Here is a 19,321-nt window from a genome sequence, read left to right as displayed (position 1 = left end):
TTCATCTGAAGTCCATATTCATATCAAAGTTCTACCCCCGTGTATAGGTTTACTCTTTGATGCCTTACAAAACATCAATCTTCCATGAGACAGCTCTCTTCCCTGGGTTAAAGATTCCCAGGTCCTTATATCATTTCTACATGCTATGGCCTAGAGCCTCCTCCCTATCCTGGTGAACTCATTTTAATTAGCTTATATCCCAGGAGGAGGGCATCCAAAACTGAATACAGAATATTGCATGGAGTGGAACAGGGCTATCACCTCCCTTGTCTTAGATACAATGTTTCCATTAATGTTGCTTAATATGGCATGACATCCTTTGGTGGTCACAATGCATTGCTGAGTTTACTAAAACTCCTAAATTGTTTTATTACCTTATATCTATAAAATAAGGATGATAATGCCTATTTATTGAGGGTTTTTATGTGCCAGGCACCATGGGAAGTAGTTTAATAATAATAGCTAGCACTTACTGTGTTTTATGAATCAATTAATTCATGATATGGATAAAACTATGCCCATCTTACAGATGGAGAAACTGGAGTAAAAGGAGCTAAGTAACTTGCCCATGGTCCACGTGGTTTATAAGTGATGAAGTTGGGATTTGAATATGGGTGGTCCACCAAGCTATCCTGCTTTACCAATCAATACCAGGTAAAGGGCCGAATGAGATGTCTGGCTCCCAAACTTGGCAGCCTGTGGAGCTTATTAGAAATTCAGATTTTTAGGCCGGGCACGGTGGCTCATGCCTGTAATCCCAGCACTTTGGGAGGCTGAGGTGGGCAGATCACAAGGTCAGGAGTTTGAGACCAGCCTTGCCAACATGGTGAAACTCTGTCTCTACTAAAAATACAAAAATTAGCTGGGCACGGTGGCAGGCACCTGTAATCCCGGCTACTCGGGAGGCTGAGGCAGAATTGCTTGAACCTGGGAGGTGGAAGTTGCAGTGAGCTGAGATTGCGCCACTGCACTCCAGCCTGGGTGACAGAGCAAGACTCTTTCTCAAAGAGAAAAAAGAAATACAGATTTTCTGACCCCCACCTGGACCAACTGAATTAGAATCTCTAGGATTTGGAAGCCAAGAATCTGTATTTTAACATACTCACAACTGTTCCTAAAACATCCACCTTTAGACCAGTGTTTGGGAACCACTGACTATCTCCACACACCCTAAAAGCCATTGATAGCTGGGTGTGGTCTCAGACGTAGATGCCTATGTTTCAACTACTCAGGCAGCTGAGGCAGTAGGATTGCTAGAGCCCAGGAGTTCCAGGCCAGCCTGGGCAATATAGTGAGACCCCATACCCCTGTAAAAAATTTAAGAGATAGGCCGGGCACAGTGGCTCACACCTGTAATCTCAGCACTTTGGGAGGCCGAGTTGGGTGGATCATGAGGTCAGGAGTTTGAGACCAGCCTGACTAATGTGGTGAAACCCCATCTGTACTAAAAAAAAAAAAAAAAAAAAAAAAAAAAAAAAAAAAAAAAAAATTAGCCAGGCTTGGTGGTGCATGCCTGTAAGTGCCTGTAATTCCAGCTCGTCAGGAGGCTGAGGCTGGAGAATCGCTTGAACCTGGGAGGCAGAGGTTGCAGTGAGCTGAGATCGTGCCACTGCACTCCAGCCTAGGTGACAGAGCAAGACTCAGTCTCAAAAAAAAAAAAAGAGATAAAATTAAAAGCCATTGATTCAGACTGTCCTCAGATTAGGCACCCAGCTAACCTATAGCAATATGCTGGTCCATCCCTTGAGCAAGAGCCCTGGGCTATGTGTTCATGGAGTAAATATGTTGTCTGTAACAAATGTCATGATATTGGCAACCCCCAAAGAATGTTGAGTGATTCTCAATTGTGCTGCACATTAAAATCACCTGAAGGCTTTTTTTTTTTTTTTTTGAGGCGGAGTCTTGCTCTGTCGCCCAGGCTGGAGTGCAGTGGCACCATCTCAGCTCACTGCAAGCTCTGCCTCCCGGGTTCATGCCATTCTCTCGTCTCAGCATCCCGAGTAACTGGGATTACAGGCATGTGCCACCACGCCTGGCTAATTTTTTGTATTTTCAGTAGAGACGGTGTTTCACCGTGTTAGCCAGGATGGCCTCGATCTCCTGACCTCGTGATCCACACGCCTCGGCCTCCCAAAGTGCTGGGATTACAGGCGTGAGCCACCGCGCCCAGCCCTGAAGGCTTTTTAAATCATTGATGCCTGAGGACCCACCCCAGATATTCTGACTTCATTGGTTGAGGGTGGGGCCTGGTCATTTTTTTTTAACTTCCCCAAATTATTCTAATATGCAACCAGGGTTGAGAACCCCCAATGAGGACATCAAATACTACTGATGAGGCCTGCAGTTTGCACTGAGAATGAGGACTGAGAAGATTTTAGTCTGAAATCGTTCCTGCCCTCTCCTGTCTACCCCCATCAGGTAGAGAATGCTTCCCAGAGGAGACGACAAGTCACTTAAACCCATAAATATGGGAGTGTCTGCGTGTTCTGCACCCTCTACTCTGAAGACTGTCACTCCTAATAGCCCCAGCTGAGCAAGTAGCTTCCTCTTCCCGTGTTGGAGTCAAGTCAGCCAGCCACAACCAGTTGGATGCAAGTTGGATTCTTGACCAAGGAGCTGGGTTGAACCGATTTCTCTCTCTCTCTTTTTTTTTTTTTTTTTTTTTTTTTTGAGACAGTCTCGCTCTGTCACCCAGGCTGGAGTGCAGTGGTGCGACTTCTGCTCACTGCAACCTCCACCTCCAGAGTTCAAGTGATTCTCCTGCCTCAGCCTCCCAAGTAGCTGGGATTACAGGCATGCACCACCACACCCAGCTAATTTTTGTATTTTTAGTAGAGATGGGGTTTCACCATGTTGGCCAGGCTGGTCTCAAACTCCTGACCTCAAGTGATCCTCCTGCCTCAGCCTCCCAAAGTGCAGGGATTACAAGTGTGAGCCACCGCGCCCGGCCCGATTCTCTCTCTTTTAAGACTGGAAACCAGTCACTGATTCTCCTGTGGACGCAGGATTGGGATAGTAGCTTGGGGTTTTATGTGCTCATAAGGGAACAAATGAAGCCAGCCTGCCAAGAGAGGCCCATGATAGAGCCCGTACTCTGAGAAGGGATGTGAGGGAGAGCAGGACATGGAATGAGAAGCCACCAGGGTCACAGATGCCTTCTCAGGCCTAGCCCCAGCTCTTCATGAGATCAAGCTTCACTTCCTGCCCTGGGATTCCAGGGGATACGTCTGTATCCTCTTAATCCCTTTTACTTGAGCTAGTGGTAATAGGCCTATTCATGTTACCATGAAGATGTCTTAGACGCTGAACCCAAAGTTGCTGGCTTAAGGACGAGATATAATGAAGCACTTTCTGGGTACTGAATAGAGAGAAAAAAAGAGATGGAACTTGCACATGGAATGTTTTTTACTGTCAGTCATTCAACATATATTGAGCCAGCTGTGCACCAGGCATTCTGCTTCCCTCTGTAGGGGAGACAGGATGACTCAGACTTCGATCTTGCCTTCAGGAACCTCACCACCTAGTAGGCTCAGAATCCAAGGAAGACAGTTGGTAAAAGCCCTGAGATAGGTGCAGAGCATCAGGGGCATTCAGATTTGGAGTGGATCAAGGCAGCTACGTGACAAAGGTGTTTATACTGGCCAGGGGCTGGGGAGGGGGGTTGGGGTGTGTGGTAAGATGAGGATCTATGAAAATGGAGGAGAAAAGGTATTCTAGGGAGAGGAAACCATGTGAGCCAAGGCTGGGAGGTAGAAAAACATGGAGACGGCCGGGCATAGTGGCTCATGCTTGTAATCCCAGCACTTTGGGAGGCCGAGATGGGTGGATCACAAGGTCAGGAGATCAAGACCATCCTGGCCAACATGGTGAAACCTCATCTCTACTAAAAATACAGAAAAAAAAAAGAAAAAGGAAAAAGAAAAACATGGAGACAAGAAATCCAGTTTGGCTGGAACATGGTAGAAGAAGAGACCATGAGGCTGTAAAGACAGGGCAGTGTCAGGACTTGGAAAGCTCTGCAGACAAGGCTGAGATGCCTGACCAGGTGCAGTCGGCAATAAGGAGGCTCAGAAGGTTCGAAAGCCTTCACCCAGCAACCCTCCCACCTCCATTTCAAGCTTCCCAGTGCTCTGGAGCTACCTGGTCTCACTGTCACCTAGTTGCTGACAGACCCACTAACAATTATTCCTTATGTTCTTATAGCATGTGACAGTTCACAATACATTGTCAGTATATTAGTTCACTCATGTAAGATGTTCCAGTGAGTTAATTGGCCCCATGAGACATTTGTATTTTTGAAGTGATCTTCAGAGAAAGAGTAATATTTACCCCCAGAGGAATGAACCTCAAATAGGATTTCAGACCTTCAGGGAGGATGTATTTTTGGTCAAGAGTTCCTTCCCTAGACCTCTCCAGTTTCGTTTGTGCAAAGGCTGGGTGCCTACCTGACCGCCTGGATTCTCCTTCTGATCTCCCTTGATGTCTGGAGCAGGGGCTGGTGTGACCGTGACCGCAGGGAGCTTGGCTGGCTCCTCCTCTTTAAAGGATAAACATGGGTTACATCAGAAGAGTGGACAAGGTTCTCAGGGAAACTGGCAGAGACGCTGGCATAAGTGGCTACAGGGCTATTGGACTTCAGGGTTTCTGAAGGTTTATTTGGGGGAATTTCTTGTCAGTAGGAAAAGTAAGATGATGTGAATTGTTATTGCCCTGACCTATCTGCAGATGAGAAGACAGTTGGCAAGTGACCATCCGTGCTCCCCTATAATTCACAGACATTTCCATCCTGGCCATTGTGGCTAAGGACACTGTCAACAGCTGGGCAGCCAGAACAGAGAGAGGGCAAAGCTCCCAGCACTCAGAGAATGACCCTTTGGGAAGGATCCTGCTGATTCCAAAGGCAGCAGCTTTTGAAGCCTTGGAACAGGACTGACAGGAAGGGAAACTTGGAAAGTCTGGAGAGCTAGGTTTAGGTACAGGTTCTCTCACTTCTTGGCTGTGTGGCTTTGGGAAGTCACTTGACCTCTCTGAGCCTCTTAGTCTATAGGATGGGAAGAATGACTGCTGTTCCACCTCACTCCAGGGGTTCCTGGGTGGACCAGGCAGTCCTGCTGTGCTGTGCAGAGCCCACATGGCAGTGGCTGTCCCACTTTCTCAGTCCTAGCTGCCACAAAGATACTAGACTTCTGTGACACCAGACCCCTGGTAGCCTTCCCTCACTGGGGTTGCTGATTTCAGACCAATAACTAGCAACACTGTTCTTGTACAGAAGAGACAGGAAGAAGAAATAAAGTCCCACAGTCTCATTTGGGATGAGATTTAGCAAAAAGAAGTGGGAGTTCAACAACCCCCTAGCCTTTCCTCACCTACCCCAGCTGTGGAAAATGGAGAGGAAGCTGTATGGGGCCACTCTCAGACCAGCAGCCATGTCAGAAAGACAGCACCTGGGAAGGAAGAGTCTGGAGTGGAGCAGCGATCAGGGCAACACCCGACCATCACTCTAACTGACTGGCTCACAGAGGCCAAAGATGTGCCTCAGCCCCTGGCCTGGCTGGCTGCTGCCTCCAGGCCAAGCTCACGACTGACAGCAGGGAGAGGCGGGCAGGAGAAAACCCACTGGTCTGGCCATCCTCTCACCTTCTGGTTTGCTTTCTGCTTTGGCCTGGGATTGGACTCTGGCCTCTTGATTCAAGCTCTCCTCCTCCTTCTCCTTGGCAAGGCGAACTGCAAATGAGACAGGACATACATCTTACCTGGAATCGTAGGATCATCCCTGCCACGCCCTTTCAGTTAGGACAGTCAGCTGAGCAGCCAGAGGGCAGCTGCAGAGCGTGGGAAAAGGCTGCCATGGGGGTTGTGACATCTGGATTCTGATCCCACGAGGCCTAATTGTGGTGCCTAATTCCCAAAGTTCTGTCTTACATTCTCTGCATTGCCACTGACTGGCTGTGACCTAGGGTAAGTCATTTCCCTTCTCAAGGCCTATTTCCTCTCTGACAAAATGACATGGTTGGACTCAGGGCCAAGAAATAGGATTTATTTCCTTTACAAGCTCAAGTGATGGCCTGCTTGGGTACTGAATTGAGAAGGACTCTGACCCAAACTTTGTAGGAAAGTACCATGATTGATTGGTAATGTCTGTGATAGACATGGAATGGAGAAATAATTGCAGGGAGATGTTTTTGCCATCCTTGGACTATATTATCTTTGTAGCTTACTTTCTATGAATCTACTAGAAGCTTTGTTATAGCTCCAGGGGCATGGCTGATGGCCATGTTCATAAGCCTTCCCTCTTCAGTGGAAAAGGGGAAATGGTTCACCAACAAGCTCTCGGATACGCCCTTTTTGACCCAGGCACAACAAGAGCCCGAGAAGGGCCTCCTTCAGATCCTATGCACATGCTTTGCTGGAGGCCCACAGGGCAGCATGCACAGAATTGTGCTGCCCTGATTTCCAGGTGAGAAACACGGGACAGGCAACTCTCTTTCACTGGGACTACGTGCCAGGAAACATGCAAAGCGCTTTACATGTATAATTTCAAGGTGAGAAGGGAAGAAAGAACAAGGCTGAGATGAACGAGCCCACAGCTGTGTGGCCTGGGAGGGTGAGGGCAGTGGTGCAAGTGAAGAACAAAGTGGTGTCATGGGATCTATGGCCTCTATTCTGAATTTAGGCTGGCTCTGCCCCATGAGCACTGGGTGACTTTGGGAAGCCTGTGTGCCGTCACTAAGCCTCAGCATCCTCTCTAAAAAGGCAATACCATCATATCCTCAGGGGACTGATGTGATGAGGATCCATGAGACAAAATAAACAAAAACACTTTTACTGCTGCAAATGCTGGCCTTACTTATATTGTTCCTTTAGCACGAATTCTGAAGCCTGATGACCTGGGTTTGAATCCTAGTTCTGCCACTTGCACTATAGCTGTGAACCTAACTGGGTGATTCCTTAAGCTCTCTGTACTTCAGATTCTTCATCTGTAAAATCTTCCAGAGTTGGTGACAAAGTAAATGAATTTATACATGAATATGGTCAAAACAGTGTCTGGCACCCAGAAAGCACTCTATAACTTTTAGCTGTAACAACGACAACAACAATGATGAAAACAAATTGACAAGAGTAGTTGAGAGCAGCTGTCCTACCTGAGAAGCAACCCCACAGTGATGATGCCCAGCATCCCAGAGGGTCCGAGTTAGAAGGAACCCTGGAGATCATCTAGTCCATAATACAGACCGACCAAGAGGAAACGGAGAAGCTGGAAAGTGCAGTCTGGGAAGCTGGGTGGATCAAAGCCTCTGCCTGGCTCCAGGACAGGCAGGAAACAGATAAATGGGTCTGGAATTTCCTCCTCTCTACCTGTCCCCTAAACTCTCAGAGTTAGTTCAGCTGCAGCTGGCTCCGGCAATAAGCTCCATGGGTATAGCCACTACGACACGTGTGGTCCCTCGAAGTGGCCTGGTGGGCCTGGGTCCTCATCAGAACTGAGAGGTCGGGGGCCAACACACCTTTGTCCAGACAACCCCAGTGCCCCCTTGGCACTAATCAAACCCTGAAGTCTTCTGTTGAGCAATGTGTAGCTGCTGTCACAGGAGGGCTCCCTTGGTTCTGGTCTTGGCACTGAGAATATCTGCTGACTGTTGCTGGAAGGGCTAGCCATAAACACAAGCTTCCCACTTTCCTTCTCATCCTCATCACAGCCTAGACTCTCACTTCCCATGTTACTGAGGAAAGCAGGTCAGCTGCAGGGTCTCCCCCACCCTGTCTCACACACATCCAAGTGAAATCACCAGAAAAGGCATGGGACCCTGGAGAGGAAAAGCCCCTTCACAGGGAAGGTGAGAGTTCAGACCCCAGGAAACATCTTTTCCATGGATCAGCTCTGTGGAAAGAGCTGGAACACCTGGAAAGAGTGGAAACATCTGGACGGCCATCTGGAAACAGCATACGAAAACACAAATGTGCATCTAGAGAGCCTGGGGAACAAAGGCCCTCATCACAGCCCTGCACGGTCCCCGCCCCTCCCGCATGTCGTCTCAGGGTACAGAATCAGGCTGGGCTCTTGAGCACGACTGAATCCCAGAGGACATCTGCAGTCATGCACCGTGAGAGCCATTCCATGCCCCAGAGACACCCAGAGACAATGTACCAGCATGCATGTCCTCCCTGGGATGATTGCTGCTGGCTCCTGGGCACTCGTTTCCTCACATGCCTCTCCCCTCTCAGCAGGGCTGGATCATGGCTTTAGCATCAATCTCCTCTGACCTCAGCCTGGCCTGAACACCACATAATCCTGTTAGGACAAGTAGGCCAGCTGGAGGCTGTTGGTCATGGAGATGCCCAGCTGGGGGCCCTCCAGTCCCATCCAAGAGGTCTTTATCATCAGGACTTTGCTAGAGTCAGTGATTCCTCTGGGAGTAGCCACTGATGACCCAGAGATACAGCTTTCCTCATGGGGCCCTGGCCAGAGCACCCCAGCACTCATCACCAGAGGTTGTCAGGGGCTGCAGCTTCCATTTTGCAAACCCCAGAGGTACTATTTTTCTAGAGCTGACATTTGGGGGTGGCCTCTCTCACAATGTCTGCTGAGGTTTACCTTGAGGAATTGCTTTTTATTTTTTATTTTTTCTCTCTCTCTTTTTTTCCTAACAGCTCCATTAGCAGCTTAGATTAATTTTTTTCTCCTTTTCTCTCTCCCTCTGTTCTCACCTTGAGGAATTCCTAAGGAAGGTTTCATCACTTGTCTTTGATGCAGCTTTTCACAGTATGGTTTGTTTATTTATTTATTTATTTATTTAGAGATGGAGTCTCGCTCTGTCACCAGGCTGGAGTGTAGTGGCACGATCTTGGCTTACTGCAACCTCCGCCTCCCGGGTTCAAGCGACTCTCCTGCCTCAGCCTCCCAAGTAGCTGGGACTACAGGTGTGTGCCAATTTTTGTGTTTTTAGTAGAGACAGGGTTTCACCATGTTGCCCAGGATGCTCTCGATTTCTTGACCTCGTGATCCGCCCACCTTGGCCTCCCAAAGTACTGGGATTACAGGCGTGAGCCACCGTGTCCAGCCTTTTTAAAATTTATTTATTTATTTATTTATTTGAGGTGCAGTCTCACTCTGCAGCCTAGGCTGGAGTGCAGCGGTGCAATCTTGGCTCACTACAACCTCCACCTCCCGGGTTCAAGCGATTCTCCTGTCTCAGCCTCCCAAGTAGCTGGGATTACAGGCGCCTGCCACCACGCCCGGCTAATTTTTTTGTATTTTAGTAGAGATGGGGTTTCACCGTGTTGCCCAGGCTGGTCTCCGACTCCTGAGCTTAGGCAATCCACCTGCCTCGGCCTCCCAAGATGCTAGGATTACAGGCGTGAGCCACCACGCCTGGCTGGTATTTTTTTTTAAAAAAACAACTGACAACCCAATATTATCTCTGAAAAGGACTTCAGAGCCTAAAGAAAATTCTGAGCCCCCGAAATTTGTCCTTGAGCCAGAAAGGTCAATCAGAGTGCTCCCTGGGACTCAATGGGTCATCCTGTGGTGTCATATTCAGCTCAGCCCTCAGCCCTCCTGCCCAACTGCAGTCCAAGCCCTTGGCTTTTGCCCAAAGGCTAGCCTTTCCTCGATGGGCCTCCTGGCTGGGTTCTGGTTCTGCACCAGAGTCCCAGAGATGGGGAGGCTCAAGGAGAGCAGGAGATTAGCTAAGAAGTGCCCTTTAGGGGTCTGAGATGCATGTTGGGGGCAGCTCTCTGGGGAAGAGAAGCAGAAGGCAGGATTTGGTAAGGTGGACACTGAGAATCTCAGCCGCTGCCACCATTTGTCAAATTGGACAACAGCCTCCACTGTACTTAGGACCCTGCTCTTACCCTCATCACCCTTAAAAGGGTCCTGGCAGTTTCCAGGGTGTCCTTTGGGATTGCAGACTTGGGGAGGAGTTGGCAGGTTTCCTAGGACTCCAGAGTTGAATATAAAGCAAAAGGAAGTGCCACTAAGAACTTCTGGGCTTTGGGACCCTACAAGAGGTGTCCCCAGAAGCAGCCCAGGCCAGTCAGCCTGGGCCTAGCTGCCTGGCTAGACACTCTCCGTGGAACACTGGGGCTGACTCCTGGGCAGTGGGCTTTGCAGGGCAGCCCCAACCCAAACCTGTGCAGAGCACATGTTACTCACAGCCTAACTGCAGGTTAACGCCTTCATTTTACAGGCAGGGACAGAGGCAGGGAAGTAGGATGTGGATACCCAAGGACCTTAGCCTCCGTGTTCCTTGTTGCCCTCTCTTGGTGAGTCCCCTGTCTTGGTCTCTACCCTCTTTCCCAGACTGTCTGACTTTTACTACTTTCCTCTGTTTATTCTCTCTTCCCACTCCCTCCTCACTGCCTCTCGGATTTTCAGGTCCCAGTTCTTCTCTAGCTGCAGGAGGGAAGGAGTGGATGGGGCAGACCACACAGATCTGGAGAGGCCTTGCTTACCTTCCCTCAGGGGGTCCAGGCTGTGGATCATGAGCTGGTAGATGGTGCTGCGGATGGTGCTGTTGTGCAGAGAAGTCGAGCTGCTCCCTCGGGTCAGCAAGGACGGGAGCTGAGCAAGAGGAGAGCCGCACAGGCCTCAGTGGGCCCCTGTCCAAGCCAGGGGAGGAACCACACGAGGGCATGACTAACCTTGCCTCTTTCCCATAAAGATCAGGGAAAAAGCACAGATGCCTTATCCTGACCTCCCGTCTTCCTCCACCTCCAACCAGGAGAGTTACACTACTTTCTTTCTCAGCCTCCCCTCAGCTCTTCCAGGACTATTTTGTTTTATGTACTGAATAATTTCCCAAAGTCTCCACAGGGAGCAACCTGGTGTGTTAGGAATATCACGTTACGAAGGGTTTGCACATCCCTGCAAGTACACCCTCAGAAACACTGCCTCACCCACACACCACACAGACAGACCCACTGCACATGGCTACAGCCCTTTACAGTCCACGAAGAGCATTAGCACGTTTTATCATTGCCCCACTCCCAGAGATAAGCAAAGCTATGATCCCCATCTATGGAAAGGGAAAGGAAAACTCAAAGAAGCTAGGTGCCTAAGCCAAGGTCATGCGGGAAGTAAATGAAAGAGTCAGACTGGTACCCAGGTCTTCTGTGGTCTTCTGATTCCCAGTTCAGTTTTTTTTTTTTTTTTTTCTGCCCACGTGCTCAGAGACCCTCACAGGTACACACATACACACACATCTATACTGTACAGACACAGATGTGACACTTATTCATAATGACACATATAGAAATGTCATCTGATTTACAATGGAACATCCAAAGACAACGCTTCCACACTTGCTGAGTCCTCCCTCCCTTCTCTTCTTCCTCCGTCCTTTCTTCCCCCTCATCCCTCTGATCTGAACTCTTCTGCCATCTAGTGGCTGTGGTGACATAGTACTTCACCACAAGTCAGAGATTTTCTTTGGATGGGGGAGGTTCTTTAGGTTCAAGTTTGGAACTCCTTTCAAAGTTCCCCATAATTCTTTCCAGATACTTCACAGGCTATAAACTGCTAAGACACAGTTTTTCAGAAACCTCAGACTCCTGTCCTCTCCAGTTCCCCTGCTATCTTTCTCTTAGTTCTGGGGCATTCCAAAGCCATAGGTAATCCGGCTTTTATATCAATCATACAATGCTGGGCTGTACACTAGGACTTGAATTCATCTAGTTCAAACAGTCATTTTACAGATGCAGAATCTGAAGCTCAAGGTCACACAGCAAGCTAATGGCAGAGAGGACTGTAACATTCCAGACTTAGCTCCCAAACTAGCACCTCCTCAAATGCCATCTAGAGATGACAGTTCTCAGAAAAGGAGCCCTCTCCTCCCTTGCCTCACCCTGGCAGCGCTCCCAGGAGCTTCCTAGGCCTGAGCACACCAGGGTCCCCAGCTCAGGGCCACAATACCCTGGGCCTGTGACCATCCACTGAGACCCTGCAGTGTCCCCACTGGGCAGACTCCATACGGCACCCACCTTCAGCTTCTTGTTATCCTGTAGCTCATCCACCGCAATGGCCCCATCGCCCGGCTGCAAACAGGGAGAGGAGTCACGAGATGTTGTGGGGAGACCCTCACTTTCTCCCTACATCCCTCTCTCCACGGAAGTCCTCAGGTTGAAATACAGAAACACACTCCGAGATAACCTGGTCTCAGAAAATGTTTCAACGTGTTCCATCCCTCCAGTCTGACCTTCTATAATCTGGCTTCAGCCTGCAATGCAGTACCCCCAGTCGAATCTGTCCACTCACCATAGTCCAGTGGCACCAACCGTCTTTGGGTTTCTGAAATGTGCCATCCTCTTCACCCACCTCAAAACCCTCATCACAGGGCCCCTTGCCCCCTGTCCATAATGCTCTTTCCCTCCTCAGGCTTCTGGTCTCCACTTAAGTGTCACCTTCCTCTGGGAAGCCATGTATAATTCTTTTATAGACCCCTGTTCTTTTCCTTCACAGCACTTTCCCCAATTTATTTGTGGAAATAAGTTGACTGCCCCACTAGCATCTTGAAGGTAGACTATTTTATTCACCACTGTGTGGCCAGCATGAGAACACTGCCCAGCACTTAGCAAGAGCTCAATAAATATTTATCAAATGAATGAATAAATGAAAATGAACTGTCCTCTAAATACACTTAATCTATTCTAACTCTTGTTCCCTTGTTCATGCCTTTTCCTCCTGCCTAAAATGCCATCTCCATTCCTTTCTGCCTACTCAAATCTTATCCATTTTTTATAAAATTCAGGGTGAATTCTTGTATGAAGCTTTCCCAAATGCCCCTTCCATGCCCCCTCCTTCCCTCCCTTCAGCTCATTACAATAACTCTCTCCTGGAAAGCTGTATAACAGTGAACACCTTCTGTGATACTAAAATCAGCTGTGTGCTCAGGTAAGTGCTAGTGTTTGGGGAAAGCTATGGGGCAGCCAGCTGGGAAGTGGGACAGCCCTAGACAATCCAAGATGAAGAAGCATTAAGCCTGTGTATCTACTGTCTGAACCACTAGCTTGCCACTTTACACTCACAGTCTTGTAATATCATTTGAACTTTTTTTTTAAAAAAAGCACTGTTTAACTTTTCACTGCATGAATTGTCTACCAGCTACATGTAGACTCTACCTTTTTTTTTCTTTTTTTGCCACGCAATGAACTTACAGTTATCTGTTTCCCTTCCTTGTGGCAGTGTCTTACTGAGAAAAGGAGATGCTGAATGAGTAGACACTCCCAAGTGACCTTTAGAGCTTTTGGGATTATTATTATTATTATTATTATTATTATTATTATTATTATTTTGAGACAGAGCGCTGGAGTGCAGTGGTGCAATATCGCCTCACTGCAACCTCCCCCTCCTGGGTTCAAGCGATTCTCCTGCCTCAGCCTCCCAAGTAGCTGGGATTACAGGTGTTTGCCACCATATCTGGCTAAATTTTGTATTTTTAGTAGAGATGGGGTTTCACCATGTTGGCCAGGCTGGTCTCGAACTCCTGACCTCAGTTGATCCACCCGCCTCAGCTTCCCAAAGTGCTGGAATTACAGGCATGAGCCACTGCGCTCAGCCTTATTATTTTTTTAGACAGAGTTTTGCTCTGTTGCCCAAGCTGGAGTGGAGTAGCACGATCATGGCTCATTGTGGCCTCGACCTCCTGGGCTCAAGCCATCTTCCCACCTCAGCCTCCCAAGTAGCTAGGACTACAGGCATGTACTACGACACCCGGCTAGTTTTTGTATTTTTTGTAGAGATGGGATTTCACCATGTTGCCCAAGCTGGTCTCAAACTGTACCCAAGTGACTCACCCACCTCTGCCTTCCAAAATGCTGGTATTACAGGTGTGAGTGACTGGCTACGTTTTTTTGTTTTTTGTAGAGACTGGGTCTCTCTATGTTGTCCAACCTGGTCTCGATCTACTGGGGTCAAGCAGTCCTCCTGCTTCACCTCCACAAAGTGATGGGATCACAGGTGTGAGCCAGCACATCCAGCCTTTAGTGTCATCTTTAAGCAGCAGGATCACAAATAGCTGCCCTCAGCAATCGTCTTTACCTTCTCATTGCTTCCCTCACCCCACCAACCTCCATGGCTAAACCAGAACTGAACTTGCTACACTCCCTTCTTTGTTCAGCTCAGAAAATATAGAAAATAGTGCTTGATCTAGGGCCACTCAGCCATCCCTCCAACTTATTCATTCATGCAGTTCTTATTTACTGAGAACCTGCTATACTATTTATATGGTGCTATTCTGGTGGCTTTAGGGATACAAAGATGCTTAGGACATGGATTCTGTGTCCAGAAAGAAATTGAGGCCAATGATAATACAGATGCATGACAAAGAAGAATGTGGTTCCTGAAATAAAAGGCACAGATAGGTTCTATGCTGTGATGGGCAAGGAAGCTTTCTGAAATAGGTAGAATTTGAGTAAGCTTTGAAGGATTGGGAGAGGTTTGAATGCTTGGATACACATTGCTAAATGAATGAATGAACATAAAAATGAATGAAACAGAGTATAAATAACCAATCTGCATATGAAGGGGGCACTGTGCATTTTAAGAAATCCCCCCAACTCTTTCGTGACACACCTATAAGTTTACTGGGATATAAGAGGCTACAGCACTGAACCCATTGGCCCAGCCATCTCACTATTTCTCACATCCAACCCTCACCCAAAGAGTTCTCTTTCTTTCTTTTTCTTTTTCTTTTTTTTTTTTTTTTTTTTTTTTGAGACGGAGTCTCACTCTGTCGCCAGGCTGGAGTGCAGTGGCACGATCTCGGCTCACTGCAACCTCTGCCTCCCGGGTTCAAGCGATTCTCCTGCCTCAGCCTCCCGAGTAGCTGGGACTAAAGGCGTGCACCACCAGGCCCAGCTAATTTTTGTGTTTTTAGTAGAGACCGGGTTTCACCATATTGGCCGGGATGATCTCGATCTCCTGACCTTGTAATCCACCCGCCTCGGCCTCCCAAAGTGCTTGGCCAGGCGTGAGCCACTGTGCCTGGCCAAGAGTTCTGTTTAGAGGCAAAGAACTGTGAGGGTCCTGTCTAAACTCTGGGGTGGATGGTTCTGTACACCGAGGGGTAGGAGAGACTGATCTTTGCCCCATGGTGCACACCCCTAATGGTTTCTCTGCCATTCAGATTTATTCAAGCCAAAATACCTTTCTAAGGATTCATTATTCATGGCTAATTTCAGTATGCACTTCTAACTTTCTGAAGCCTCTCACATCCATTTTCTTATTTGATACGACCAACTCTGTGAAATAGACACACTCATATTATTGTAGCTATTTTGCTAGATGAGAAAACTGAGATGCAGAATGATTCCATCACTTACCCACACTCACAAAGATGGTGACAGAACCCTGTCTTCTTCTCTTTTTTCTTTCTTTTTTTTCTTTTTGTTTAGAATCCTGATCTTATCTCCATTCAGTTTTTTCTTTTTTTTTTTTTTTTTGGTGCTTTTGATTTGGTTTTACTAAATCCCATTTATTTTCCCAAGCATAAATAAGGAAATGAGATCAAATCTATATTCCCTAGTGGCTCTATTTCATATTTCGACATTTCAGGCAAATGGACATGAATGTTTGTCAGCATTTGGGTGTGGCTGATGAGTCCATTTATTCGTAACAGCACTGGAAAGTAGGTGCTTTCTGAACATGCCCTTTTCACAAACACATTCACCTCTCACATCACAACATTCTCCCTGGTCTTTCTTCAGCCCAGTTATCCCCACCTTCTTCTCCTTACAACAATTAGCAAGAGGCTGAGGTAACAGAACAGGATGTCTTCATGCCTCTTGCTGAGGATGAGCAATGGGATCCTTTGCAGCTGTTTATAGGAACTTCAGGTTGGCAGACCATGGTAGCCCCTAGCGGGCTTGTCCTCCTGACCTCCATTTGCTATTTCCCACTGATACAGCAATTCCTCTTCTCGACCATCCATAACACATTTCCTGAACCACACATGTTAGTCTTAAATTTTTTTTAACATTCATTCAACAAATGTTTATTGAATCCCTTGTCCGAGCCCTGCCTTCACTCAGCTTCTCTCAGGTAGAGCACACTTCACTTTAGCCCTTCACTGAATACAGTATTGCACCCCAGTCCACTCCATTTGTCTATCCTGGAAACCCAGAAGTCTACCCAAATTCCTCCCTCTCCCTCACAGCCCACACCCAATTAGCTGTCAGACCTCGTTCCTAAGAGTTCTCACATTTCACCTTGTCTCTGCACTCTCCTGCCTACAGCTCTGCACAGCCTCCTGACTTCTGATCTGTTCCTCTTCCAGCACATTCACCACCCCTCAGCCAGAGTGGGTTTCTGAGCAAAGCACATCATGTCCCTCCCAACACACTGGGAGCCCCACTGTCACCCAGTAAGAGTGTAAACTTCTTAACTTAGCACAGCCTCCTGCTTACTTGCAGTCCAGTATTGTCCAATAGAAATATAATGCAAGCCATATATGTAATTTTAATTTTTTAGTAGCCACATTTTTTAAAAGTAAAAGAAACAAGTGAAATTAATTTTTTTATTTTTTGAGACAGAGTCTCACTCTGTCACCCAGGCTGGAGTGCAGTGGCGAGATCCTGGCTCACCGCAACCTCTGCCTCCCAGGTTTAAGCGATTCTCCTGCCTCAGCCTCCTGAGTAGCTGGGATTACAGGCGCCTGCCACCACATCCAGCTGATTTTTGTATTTTTAGTAGAGACGAGGTTTCACCATGTTGGCTAGGCTGGTCTCAAACTCCTGACCTCAGATGATCCACCCACCTCAGCCTCCCAAAGTTCTGGAATTACAGGCATGAGGCACTGTGCCCTGCTGTGAAATTAATTTTAATAATACACTTTAACCTGATATGCCTGAAATATAATTTCAACATGTAATTAATATTACAAATATTGGGGTGTTTTACATCCATTTTTTCAGACTAAGCCTTTGAAACCCAGTGTATATATTAAACTCAGCACATCACGAATCGGACTAGCCGCATTTCCAGGGCTCAACAGCTGTATGCAGCTGGTGGCTACAGTCTCTTATCGCCCTCTCATTTCTCTGGTTTTTGCACATGGCTACGAGACTCCCTAGCCCTTGTACAGTCAGTGAATTCCTACTTGTCCTTCAAGATTCAGCTAAGTATCCCCTCCCCTAGGAAGCCTTCCCTGACCCTCTGGTCTGGAGGTGTCGGCTCTCTGCAGTACTAAATCCCTCAGCACTCACCTATACCATTACACATGATTCCCTGACCCTCTGGTCTGGAGGTGTCGGCTCTCTGCAGTACTAAATCCCTCAGCACTCACCTATACCATTACACATGATTCCCTGGCCCTCTGGTCTGGAGGTGTCAGCTCTCTGCAGTACTAAATCCCTCAGCACTCACCTATACCATTACACATGATAGTGTAAACTACTGCTTTACTTGTCTGTCTTTCCCACTGAGAAGGATTCACCATGGAGATGATGAAGCTTAAGCTTCAGGGCTCGTCACTCTCCTACACGAATCCCTTCCAAGGCTTGCACCTAATTTTGTGGCAACAGTTTTATATTCTTTTTCTTAGTGAGTATCAGGCCCCACAAAACCTAGATTAACTCCACCTCCTCCATTAGACTAAGCTCCTTGAGAGCTGTAACTGTGCTTTATTTATCACCATATGCCAGACCTACCACAGGCCTCATACAAAGATGTTCAATGAATGTTTGCTCAATGAATGTTGGGGTTCTTGAGGGATTACTCCCAGACTATCTGTCTTTCAGAGTAGCATCAGCCAGTTCTTGATTTTAATTACCATACATTCGTTGGTGATTCACAATTTTCTGTTTCCAGCCCAGACTTTGTTCCTGGGCTTCAGACTCATTTGTGCCACTGCCTCCCAGATACACCTATTTGGAAGTGACCTAAGCACCCAAACTCACTATTCCAAAGTGGGAACTCTTGAGTCTCCCTAAACTTATTCTTCTTTCTCAGTGGATGGCACTACCATCCACCCTGCTGCTCAAGCCAAAAAGATCAGCATCATCCTTGATTTTCCTGATTCTCTCACCCTCCATATCCACTTCACACCAAGTCCAGATGATTCTGTCTTAAAATATTCACAAATACATATACATATAAACAGCCTACAACAGCCTCCTAACTGGACTCCCTGCTTCCACTCTTGCACACCTACAATTCATTCTCTACTCAGCAGCTAGGGAGGACTCTCATTACTTCATTCCCCTGTTGAGCTTGAAATAAAATCCAGGCTGGGCGCGATGGCTTACACCTGTAACCCCAGAACTTTGGGAGGCCGAGGCAGGCAGATCACAAGGTCAAGAGATCGAGACCATCCTGGCCAACATGGTGAAACCCCGTCTCTACTAAAAATACAAAAATTAGCTGGGTATGGTGGCATGTGCCTGTAGTCCCAGGTACTTGGGAGGCTGAGGCAGGAGAATCGCTTGAACCTGGGAGGCGGAGGTTGCAGTGAGCTGAGATCGTGACACTGCACTCCAGCCTGGCAACAGAGCGAGACTCTGTCTCAAAAATAAAAATAAAATAAAATCCAAACTCTGTATCTGATGCACAGGGCCCTGCATGGAGTATTAGGTTGCTACAAAAGTAATCGCAGTTTTTGCCATTAAAAGCGAAATTAGTGGCAAAAACCATGATTACTTTTGCACCAAACTAATAGCTCCCACCCTCTTCTCCAGTGGTATTCTGTACCCCTCTCCCTATTACTAACCACACCGGCCTTTATTCTTTTCTCTAATGTGCCAAGCTCTCTTTTCCAGCTGAGCTTTTGCAAATGCTGTTCCCTCTTCCAGGAATTCTTGTCACTGGCCATGGGGTGGTTTCCCTTCTCATTCTGCAGATCTCTACTTGAAATTCTCCTCCAAGAGACCTCCTACACTCTCCCTCACTAAAGGGGGCCCACTATTATTTACAGTCACTCTCTATCACATGCCCTGTTTATTTCCTTTACAGCACTTGTCATATGCTGAAATTAACATCTTAGTTTATTTTACTTGTTTTTCATCCATATGTCCACTCCCCCACACTAAAAAAAATTCTGTTGGTTGCATATTTCCAATTAATTCAGGTGGCAGAGCATCTAGAAATTATGCTGTTCTTTGTAGAACACCATGAATATCTAATTTCATATTGAATCCCATCATATGCACTAGGAGAAAATATTACTGGGTTATATGAATGCACGTAAAATCTCAACTACAAACTTACACATATCCATGAAAACAACAAACTGTTAAACTAGATGTGATCAGATGTTTGAGTTTTTCTGTTAATATTTGTTTCTTATGCATCCATTTTGTCATCTGCTGGCACCCACTAGCAGGTGAACAT

At 47.2% G+C, this 19,321-nt stretch overlaps 1 protein-coding gene across 4 annotated transcripts in view; it reads right to left on the bottom strand.

The window, feature by feature from the left end:
• SLC24A1 (solute carrier family 24 member 1) overlaps positions 1–19,321 on the bottom strand; it is an 87,790-nt gene that overhangs the window by 48,284 nt on the left and 20,185 nt on the right. For 3 of the 4 annotated variants that reach the window (XM_054450225.2, XM_054450226.1, XM_063652293.1), the window contains exons 4-7: positions 11,980–12,033; positions 10,453–10,561; positions 5,638–5,724; positions 4,446–4,537 (exon numbers count right to left, since the gene is read on the bottom strand). In XM_054450225.2, the coding sequence (XP_054306200.1) occupies positions 4,446–4,537; positions 5,638–5,724; positions 10,453–10,561; positions 11,980–12,033 (342 nt within the window). Of the gene's footprint in view, positions 1–4,445; positions 4,538–5,637; positions 5,725–7,142; positions 7,407–10,452; positions 10,562–11,979; positions 12,034–19,321 lie in introns of those variants that run through there. The other variant, XM_054450228.2, reaches the window with a different exon arrangement.

This window comes from Pongo pygmaeus, chromosome 16 (genome assembly GCF_028885625.2).
Source record: "Pongo pygmaeus isolate AG05252 chromosome 16, NHGRI_mPonPyg2-v2.0_pri, whole genome shotgun sequence".
Lineage (NCBI taxonomy): Eukaryota > Metazoa > Chordata > Mammalia > Primates > Hominidae > Pongo > Pongo pygmaeus.
This window is presented reverse-complemented; position numbering and strand designations above follow the sequence as displayed.